General features: G+C 45.7%; 1 protein-coding gene across 1 annotated transcript; it reads left to right on the plus strand.

Annotated features, from left to right (window-relative positions):
* The first annotated feature begins 3,385 nt into the window (after positions 1-3,385).
* Positions 3,386-9,960, plus strand: GPR161 (G protein-coupled receptor 161). The gene is made up of 5 exons (XM_082278773.1): positions 3,386-3,768; positions 4,288-5,012; positions 6,523-6,627; positions 7,863-7,982; positions 9,289-9,960. Exons 1-5 carry the CDS (start codon positions 3,401-3,403, stop codon positions 9,534-9,536), a joined length of 1,566 nt encoding a protein of 521 aa, XP_082134899.1. The 5' UTR covers positions 3,386-3,400; the 3' UTR covers positions 9,537-9,960.
* The last annotated feature ends 729 nt before the right edge of the window (positions 9,961-10,689 follow it).

The following is a 10,689-nucleotide window of genomic DNA, read 5'->3' on the forward strand; positions in this document are numbered from 1 at the left end:
GGCTCTGGAATGACCCTGCTTGAGCAGGGAGGTTGGACCAGATAACCAACCCATTGTGGCCCCTTCCAGCCTACCCTATTGTGATTCTGTGAGGTGATGTGTGGCAGCAGGTGGGTGAGGGGTGGGGATCCACACTTCTCTGTGCTGCCAGAGCTACCATGGAGAGAGTGGGCTCTCCAATCTCCTCTGCCCAGTATGAAGAACCAGCAAGCCCACCCAAGCCCCTGTTTCAGGGAAGCTGGGCTGCAGAAGCCAGCAGAAAATGTTTGTGTGCCCCACAAGTGCTTGTGCCTCCAGCTACTTCCCCGTAAGTACCTTGCCAAGAGCAGTGGGATGGCTGGGTAGGAGCAGTCATGGGAAGCTCAGAAGCCTCTGGTGGCCCTGGGCCATCTCCATGGCCACACTCACAGTTGCAGCAAGCATTACCTGGCTTCATCACACAGGTGCCCTGAGCTGTGTTAGATAGTACACACACGTGCACACAAAATCACAGCTGGGCAAGGTTGGAAGGGGGCACAATGGATCATCTGGTCCAACTTCCCTGTTCAGGCAGGGTCATTCCAGAGCCCATGGCACGGGATTGTATCTAGACGGGTCTGGAATATCTCCAGCAAGGGAGACTGCACAACCTCTCTGGGCAACCAGTGCACAGTCACTCGCACAAGAAGTTGCACAAGATGATGTTCTTCATCACATTTAAGTTGAACTTCTGTGCGTCAGTTTTTGCTCATTGTGGAATCGCCTGTGCTGATTCGATATATTTTTGAATGCTGTCCAAAGATGCTCTTTTTAAAATGTCAAAGCGCAATGGCGTGGTAAGTTTAAAAAAGTCCTGTAGAAAAGCATCAATAGAACTGGTTGAAAATGATACATTAGCTTAGTATTCCAGCAGTGATGGGTGGGTGCTTGTCTTGCTTTTCTGTGTCATCGAAAGGGCAGACTAACTCCTTATGGACTTCCCTTGGCACAGGAGCAAGACACACGGTCCAGCTCCTGCTGTTGGAGCATTGGAGCAAACTGAGGCAGCAGCCACAGGAAACTGATGTCCGCAGCATTAAAAACTATCCAGTGCAATCAAAACACAGAACAGCTCACATCAGGGCAGTCACCTCTGTACTCTTTCCCCCCAGGGAAAGCCAGGAACTAGGGATGCACAAGCACGGCATTTAATTATCGTTCACCCTTTATACTGTGCCCTTTATACTGACACCTATATCCGATGTGTTGCTTCAAGCCTGTGTGTGGGAAAAACTCCCCCGAATCTTCTCTGTGATACTTTTAATAGTGTTTTGGGGTCTAGGAAGTCTTGGCACTTAGGCTCTGCGACTGCCTGGTACTGCGAGCCGGAGCAAGTGACTTTACCTCATCCGTGTAAATTATGTGCCCCCCTCCTTTGAACTGGGCTCCCGGGAAGTGCGCGGACCACCCCGGGGCGGCCGCGGAGAACATGGCGGGCGGGGAGGGGGCGCGGCTGGCTGAGGCGGCGGGGCGGGACGGCGGGAGGGGCAGGCACGGGGCCGTGGCCATGGCGGGGGAGGCTGGGGCCGCGGCGGTGCAGGGGGGTCCCGGCCGCCTCAGCCAGGAACGTCCCGCTCCGGCGGCCGTGGGCGGTGAGTGCGGAGCCGGGACGGGGGTAGAGGCGGCGGGAGCGGCGGCGGGACCCGCTCGCCGCCGGCGGGTGGGGGGAGGCGATGGATGCCCGGGGCGGAGGACCCTGTTCCAGCCCTTTGTTCGCTGCCGGAGGGAGCGCGGGGTAAAATGGCGAAACCCCCCTTCCCCACCGTATTTCCAACTCGGTCCCACCCGCTCTGTGAGTGCGGGAATCCTGGCCGCGCTGCCCGCGGCAGGGATGGGATGGGACGGGATGGGATGGGATGCGGTGCTGTCCTGTCCCCGCCCCAGGTTGCCCTGCCCCGGGAGGGCCACCTCTGCCAGAGGCCGCTTTCGCCCCCAGGGTGCAGCAGGGCCGTGAGGGGACGGGGAGCGCCAGGTGCCCCCGGGCATCGCTATCGCAGGGGAGCGGCCGCGATGGAAGCTGCGTTTCCAAAACCCGCTCCGGCCAAAAAGTGTTGGAAAGGCACACAGATGTGGTGCAGGCGTGCTGAGAGAGAAAGAAACTCGAGGGGAAGTGTTTTTGCAAACATCCTCAGTCAGAGGCTAGGGAAGAGCTAAGTTACGCTTTTACAGAGCATGGCCCAGTAATGTCTTTAATTATGTTCTTAGGAAAGTACAGATAAAAATGGAAAAAAGGCGTCTTTCCAGGCTGACACTGCTGCCTAGTGCCACAGCAGCCACACAGATGGAAGTGTTTCTGTGAGTACTCCCGTCTGTCTGGGACCCATGTCTGGCACAGCTGCAGAATTAGCTGAGATAACTTTCCTGAGTCTCTTACTTCCAAGTAATGCTAAAATCAACTTTATATTAATTGGTAGACTCTTTTACTTTTTTGGTCTGCATATTTGCATTTTTTGGTTTTGTTTGTTTGTTTGTTCACTATGCTGTGCTGTAGATGGTTGAAGAACTGAATAAAGTGGGTAGTGAATGTCATTTGGAGGCAGCAGGGAAAAGAAGAATTGCTAAGGAATTGGGAGAAATAACAAGGTTTCACAAGATGAGGCTGTGAATCAGTGGGATGGATGCTAACACTGAGAAGTCAAGGATTAAAAGTTCTCAAGCATTTCTATAGCATGGACCTCATCTTAATGTGAGGAAGTGTCTTTCAGACCTCTTGTACAGAAAGCCAATTCCCCCAGTTCTTTGGTATAGGCAATAAAATACAATCAGCACTGTAGCTAAGGTGATTATGAACGTGGAGAAATGATTTTGGGAGAGTACATGAAGTGGTCCCTGAGTCTTTGAATGTTACTTAGCAGCTGTTAAGAAACAGTCAGCAGGGTATGACTAGCCAGGCATCCACAGACCACCAGCAAATGCTGCATAGGCAGAATACAAGGTAACAATCAGGATAAACAGGCAGATTTTTTTTTTTAAGTGACTTTCTTTAAAGTAAGAGAAACAAAGACTGATAGTGACATTCTTGTTTCTTCACGGCCTAGATGAAGGAGCTGGTAAGTAGGATTTAGAAACAAGTAAGATCCTTAGAAATTTTTAAAGTAAAATGTGCTTATTTTCTTTCTTATTCCCCTCCTCCACCTCTTCTTGTCTTCCCTGTTTCAGGCTTGGTGTTGTCATCTTTGGTGTGACCATAGGCAATTTACTGCCCCTTCACTTGCCCATCTAAAATGGTTTCCCACATACTACAGGTAAATTTTAACAAAGGCAAAAGGGCCTCCAGTCATTGGAAAGAGTTTGAAGAACTATTACCTGAATGTTTCTGAGCGTTGTTCTGCTTTTAGCTGCTCAGCATGTCTTGGCTGCTCCAGATCTGCACACTCTGACCATGAGCAGCAATTCCTCCCTCAGCAATGGGAAGGGCCTGAGGAACCTGACCACAGAGGAAGATGGGGCAGTCAGAGTAACTGAGTCCATTGCTATAATCGTCATTGCCATCTTCATCTGTTTGGGCAACCTGGTGATTGTCGTCACCCTGTATCGGAAGTCGTACCTTCTCACCTTGAGCAACAAGTTTGTGTTCAGCCTGACCCTTTCCAACTTCCTACTCTCTGTGCTGGTGCTGCCTTTTGTTGTCACCAGCTCCATCAGGCGAGAATGGATCTTCGGGGTTGTTTGGTGCAATTTCTCAGCCCTGCTCTACATGCTGATCAGCTCAGCCAGCATGCTCACTCTGGGACTCATAGCTGTAGACCGGTAAGCTGCTCTTTGGTAATGAATGGCAACAAATTTTGTGCTCATCTCGTAGAGTAACTCACTGGCTGTGCATAAGAGTTGAGGAGCACTGCAGAGGGGAACATGGTGTACTGCTGGAGTGACATTTTTCCTCCAGCCCCTTGTGAAATTTTGATGTGGAGCAAAAGAAAGTGATGTCATCAATAACGCAAAATGCAGAGATGCATCTAGAGTTTTTTAAAGCTCTTGATGGTATAATAACATACTATTTGATAAACATGAAATAGTGACTTAAAATTCCAGATTATACCCTAAGCATACACTCACATGTAGGAACAGATGTAATGGTTGCATGAGTGCCTTCATCCAAGTTTGATAGTCTTGACTGCAGTGATGCCTGTATGTAACTGTTTCTAGAAAGAGAGTTTCTGAGCTTGTTTGAAGAAAAAAGAACTAGATATCAACATCATTAAAGCATGTTCTTTTCTTTATTGTATGTCTTATATGCTCCTGTGGACTACTTCTTTTCTTGCCCCCCAGGTACTACGCTGTGCTGTACCCAATGGTTTATCCGATGAAGATAACGGGCAACAGAGCAGTGGTAGCTCTTGTGTACGTGTGGCTGCATTCCCTTATTGGCTGCCTCCCTCCTCTTTTTGGCTGGTCCTCTTTGGAGTTTGACCAATTCAAGTGGATGTGTGTGGCAGCCTGGCACAAGGAGGCTGCCTACACGGCCTTTTGGCAGATCTGGTGTGCGCTACTGCCCTTCGTGGTCATGATGATCTGCTATGGATTCATATTCCGCGTGGCAAGGATTAAGGCCCGCAAAATCCACTGTGGGAGCATTGTCATTGTGGAGGAGGACTCGCAGAGAAATGGGAGGAAGAACTCCAGCACCTCCACGTCCTCCTCTGGCAGCCGAAGGAACGCTTTCCAAGGGGTTGTGTACTCAGCCAATCAGTGCAAAGCTTTCATAACCATCTTGGTTGTCATCGGGGCTTTCGTCATTACGTGGGGGCCTTACATGGTGGTAATTACATCAGAGGCACTTTGGGGGAAAAACAGTATTTCCCCTGCTTTGGAGACATTGGCTACGTGGCTGTCCTTTTCCAGTGCCATTTGCCATCCGCTAATTTACGGGCTGTGGAACAAGACAGTGCGCAAGGAACTCCTGGGAATGTGCTTTGGGGATCGGTATTACCGCGAGTCCTTTGTTCAGCGGCACAGGACATCGAGGCTATTCAGCATTTCCAACAGGATCACAGGTAAGATTTAGCTGCAAAAGATACTTCCTTAATACTGCCAAGAGCAAGGCTTCTTGTCTGCCTATGTTTGGCATGTTTCAGGGCTCTGTAATGAAAGTTGAATGTTTCTGGAGTTTTCCGAAGTCTTTTATCAGTCAGGTTATAGACATTGGAATGGAGAATTTTTCAATTTTTTTGCAGTTAACATCTTTCTCCTTCTATAATAAAACTTTCTCAGGCAGAGAAGACATAGTGATGAGGTTAATAAAAATAATTTATTTTCTTCTTTCTTAGCATTTCCTTTTGTGTGTCTTCCATTTTGTGTTGCCCAGATTTGAGCTCTACCGACAGTACTTTTTGCAGCACTTTTTCTTTGATTAATGGCCTTATGTTACAACTCTCTGAAATCCAGTAAGGTTCCACCAGTGTAACTGCTTCTGCAAGTTCGTTTTTAGGCTTAATGGTTGTGAAGAAAAGATCATAAACAAAGTAAAACCGTGTAAAACCATAGAACTATTTGGTGTCTCCCCATGTTGCAGACTGAGACCTCCAGTTGCTCAGTTTGGTGGTTTGGGATTTTTATAAGTAGCAAAGCAATGACATTCAGATTTTTAATAATTTCCCTGGTCCTATTCAGAAGCTTCCGAAAACAGAACATCTTCAAGGGATATTTAATGCAGAGGCAAAAACTGAAATTATTTAATTGGGAAGGATGATCTAAAATGCAGAAGGAAGATGAGAGCAGCAAGGCATTCGTTATCTTTTCTGCAACCTGGGAACACTGCAAGAGACTGTCATGTAAATAAAAGAGTTATGGAGCTGTAGCCACATCGCAAGCTGCAGGAGCTTTGGCATGTCTGTATCCAAGAAATACTATGGATTAATACATTGGAAACTGAGGTGGGGAGGGAAAAGAAAGGAAATTGTTTCTCTTTCCAAGTGATAAACTTGAAGCTGTCAGCTTCTTATCAGATGTATTAGCTGGAGGCTGATAGGGAGGGGAAAAAGACCCCCAACAAACCCACAACAAAATTTCAAGGTGGGATCCAAAGACAGCACCTTTGTAAAAATCCCAGGATCTCCTTCCTTCTTGTTTTGGAAATTTGAAAGAAGTTGGGCATCTCTGTGCCTCAGCCTTGCTCACAAGCTTCTTCCCACACTAATGGCCTGTCACAGCTGCCAGTGGCTATCAGGTTATTCTCTGTCTAGAAGATACCTGGCAAATCTCCCCATCCATGTGAGAGCATTTGCTTGGTGCTCAACTTGTCTGGCTGATAAAACACACACAGTTGCAAAAGAGTGGGAGGGACATGTTGCAGGGAGAAAGTAGATTTGCCTTTCCGAACCTGAGAGCTGCTGACTGGATTTCTTAGATGTAAAGTCCAGAAGTCCTGATGCTGTGCTCTCTGCAAGGCAAGTTTTATATGCAGAATAGTAAATAAGGCAGTGGAGTGGTATTACTGGAAGAGAAGTTTACTCTTGCAAATTCCTTAACCATTCACTGTGTAACAAAAGCAAAATTTTCTTGCAGATTTGGGACTATCTCCTCACCTTACTGCCCTCATGGCAGGTGGGAGGCCACTGGGAAACAGCAGCAGCACAGGAGACACGGGTTTCAGCTGCTCACAGGATTCAGGTAACTGCAGGTCTCTTGCTCCCTACTTGGGCAGAAGTTTGCACTTGGCAGCACTCTCATGGACAGTCAGTATTTATACCCACAGATGTCTCCTGGTGGACGAATGACATGAAGCATCTGTTCCAGCTGTTACAACAAAACTGCTGCAGTTGCTTTTTTCCTCCCTTGCTCTTGACAGATTTACTTGCAAAATGCTGCTTACTGGATGATGACCCTCCCTTGGTAATGTGTCCTGGGAACAAGATGCACTGCTTTTGTGCCCTTCTTCAGTTTCTGTTGTTTAGAGACTTTCTCTGTATCCACAAGGAACAGAGCAACAAAGTGCTGTGAAGAATGTGCTTCTCTGTTTCCTATTTTGTAAGAGACTTTGTCTTGTTCATCCTGCAGTGTAAACATAAACACTTGGGATGGTTTCAGCTTATGATTTCATTACTACTTAAGATCTCTCAACTGAAGATGGTTTGGAAAACAAAAAAAGAGTTCTGATGGTAATTTTCTGTCCAGATCTGTCACTAGATTTTTCTGGCAGTTAACTCAGCTACCAGTCCTTAACTACAGTAGTTATTTTAGAGAGTATTTCTGCTTTAGAGACACCAGAGGGGGATCTTTAAAAGGTTGCGTGGTGTAAGGGAGTTGTTTCCTACAATTGGAAGTCTGTGGAGCTGGGATTTATTTTTGGTAGTTGTTTTGTGGTGGTAGCTTTATGCCTGTTGTGGATATTCTGCAGCTGAATGTGATAAAGGAGAGCAGCCTCCTGGTAAACCTGCCTCAGTGAAGAGGATGTGGTGTTACCATCTTGTGAAAGCAGTTTAAACAAATGAACAAAACTAGAGACACCAAATGCTGTTAGAAGTACCTCTGTTGGTTAAGGAGGGAGCACAGTCCATAGTCTGGGAATGGATATACAGTGATCCACTGTGAAATACTATTTCACTTGGATGCTTTTACTGTGAGTTACTGAAGAGCAGAAGGAAGCCTTAGTCTCTCTTCGGTGTTACCTGCTGCATGCAGTACATGATCCTGGGGCCTGCAATGCCCAGTCTCTAATGAGAAGATTTCCCAATCCTTTGAATGAAAACTGACCTCATTCTTTTTCTGTGCAGTGTTTAATTTGAGCTGAAATTTACTCACAAAAGCTGGGTTTAGACATCTTCTGAAGGAACTGCTGAAAATTTTTTGCCACCATATTGTATCCCAGTCTTACTGTTTTACTTGAGGACTCTTGCTCTTTTCAGGAACAGATACAATGCTTCTTGAAGATTATAGCTCAGATGGCCCTCACGCCCCACACTGCGTCTGTCCCCCTCGAAGGAGGAGTTCAGTGACGTTTGAAGATGAAGTAGAGCAAATTAAAGGTGAGTGTAGGAGTAAGTATGAAAATGCTCAGAGTCAACTATATTGTAGGCTCAGGAAGCCTTCCAGGACCTTAAGAATTGTCTTGAAAAGTATCTGACCACTGTTTGCCTTAACAGAACTGATCATTCATGCAGCTACAACAGAAAGCAAAATCAGGTCTTTCTTCCAGATCTCAAGGAGCAGCAGGCAAGGACAAGAGTTAGAAGCTGGGATTCCCTGCAATATATAAAAATTATATTGCACAGCAGTATCCTCTCTGCAACTCCACTCATCTTGGTGGCTGTTACAGTCTGTTTTGTTTCTCAGAGCATATATTTTCCCGCCCTCATATTTTGATTGCATTATCCCTGTGTTTCTCACTTGCTGTCTCTTCTCAACTTTGTCACTTACAGACTTGAAATTATTCCATTTACAGACTTCAATGAACTGAATATAATTTTATTCTGTTTAGTTTACTTTTATTTACTTAAATTCCACTTCACTTTACTGGGTGTGTTCCTCAGCAGGTATGGGTGAAAACAGATGAACCACATGCACTTTTTTCAGTCAACTTGCTTTTTGGTTCTGGGCTGCCAGAATGTTGCTGTGACCATCTGTAAAATGTTGGAACATTAATTTAGGCTGATAGTTACAATAATTTCAATAGAAGACTCGATAATAACAACTGAATTTTCTAAACAATATATGATTGTGGACAGTATGAAAATAAGCAGAATGCCTTTAAGAATCAAGTAATAATAAAACCTGAAATAATGAGAAAATTCTTTCAATGGAATTTATAAAGATCTTGGCAAAATTCCCTTTTGTCCTCTTCCCAGCATGAAATGAATATTCCCTTGTACAAATACATTAGCATACATTTCCCACTATCTTTCTGAGTGATTACATAGGAGCAGACATATAATTTCTCGTCTGAGTGAGAGGGAAATCTTAGTGCTCAGGTCCCCAAAGGTTTAGCAGTTCTCCCTGGTGAGTCTCAGGGTTTTCAGGATCCCCGGGGCTTTAAATTATTTCAGCAGCCTCACTGAAGAGTTACGTTTGGGATGAACTCTTGTGTTGTTCAACATGTTGGTGGGTAGAGAGGTATACAAATGCTACAAAAACGACTGCATCAATGCAGATTATCCCACTCTGAAGCTTTGTGACCACAGAATGGTGTAGGAAGCCTGAATATTGTTGGTAAACGTGCTCTGTTGGGTAGTTATTTTGCAGAGAGCATGATCATGCCTTTACAACAGGATCTATATTAGTTTTCAAGCATTTGCACAGTCATGCCCATCAACTGTTATCTTTTTTTTTTTTCAGAAGCTGCAAAGAATTCTGTTCTTCATGTAAAAGCTGAAGTCCATAAATCTCTGGACAGTTACGCAGCCAGTCTGGCCAGAGCTATTGAAGCTGATGTGAAACTCAGCCTGTTTGGGGAAGATGCTTTACCAGGAGCCCTGTTCCCCTTGCGGACTCTGGCAGGAAGCAGTGGGAACACGCGGCGTGGTGCCAGGCCCCATGCCAGCCAAAGACTGAAGTTGCAGAGCATCGATGAAGGGAACATTTGACACAAGCACTGGAGTAAGAAAACAGAACGAAACCACTAAGGGGGGCCTACTGCAGCTGTTAGTGTTTCACCAGAACCAGGATACCGTGTCGGGATGTTTCCAATATTTTTTCAACACATGGAAACAGCTGAATTCTGGTACTTGCATCAGCATTTTGCAGCAGTGTTTGTTTACTGCTTAGGGTGCTCTTTGAGTCTTCTGCCATGTCATTATCACACAGTGCATAGGAATGCAGGGGTTGGTTTCATTGACGAGATCATTAGTTGAATCTTGGGTCCATTATTGGCCAAAGCTGATACAGGAACAAAACAGAAAACGTATGTGCAGTGTTTAATTCTTTGTTGCATCCATCTTCTTCTGACCACCAGGATAATCAGTTGGTACTTGATAGCTGGAGTGCTCTGATATGAGCCTGTGCATTGGATAAAGCCTTACTGTCAGAGACTCCCAGCTGAGGAACAAGGACTTCACTAAGGGCAAAACCTGAACTTTTCAGAGAGCTCGTGTGGATTATGGTCCTACTTACCTTTGCTGGGGGATATTTATTTCTGTTCAGAATGCCAGATCTGATACTGGACTCTGCTTTGCTTGGCAGCACAGGACTCCAGCTCCTCTGGGTGTAATGGCTAGAAGCAGACCTGGGCTGGGAACAGCATAGAGATGGGATTTGAGGAAATCATTAGTGCAGAATTCTTAGTTTCTCTGAGAACTTCAGTCCCTGGTTTTGCTGTTATTAAAAGGGCACTGAGAGGCCGTGCTAAGCTTGAGAGAACATAAATAAGATATTACCACTTCATATTCAGGATTCATCTTCTAGAGAGAAGAAAGTTGGTTTTGTTAAATCCTGAGGGAATGTAGTATTTAAGCTGTAGTTACCTCAGTGCTTCTATTTCTTTGGAGTATTAATTCAGTAATCTCAAAAATAAGAACATTTGGCACTTACACTGCACTTTGCATGTTCTTAAGCACTGTACAGACATTACCTTGTTAGGCCTTTGTCAGAGGGCTGATGAGCCCTCCTTGCCAAAGAAGGGGAACTCGGCACAGCCAAGCTGCTGGCGGTGAAACAAGCTGTAAAGGTGGGAAGGTTTGTAAGGAAAAGAGGGATGAGGTGGATCATATGAGTATGTTCAGCTTGAGGAACCTTTCTGTG

Source organism: Coloeus monedula (genome assembly GCF_965178545.1).
Source record: "Coloeus monedula genome assembly, chromosome: 3".
NCBI lineage: Eukaryota > Metazoa > Chordata > Aves > Passeriformes > Corvidae > Coloeus > Coloeus monedula.

Excerpts from the sequence above, each read along its gene's own strand:
- GPR161 (XM_082278773.1), top strand. The coding sequence starts at position 3,401 with ATGAGCAGCAATTCCTCCCTCAGCAATGGGAAGGGCCTGAGGAACCTG. Across the intron at positions 5,013-6,522 it reads CATTTCCAACAGGATCACAG|ATTTGGGACTATCTCCTCAC; the intron begins GTAAGATTTAGC and ends ATTTTCTTGCAG. Across the intron at positions 6,628-7,862 it reads CAGCTGCTCACAGGATTCAG|GAACAGATACAATGCTTCTT; the intron begins GTAACTGCAGGT and ends TGCTCTTTTCAG.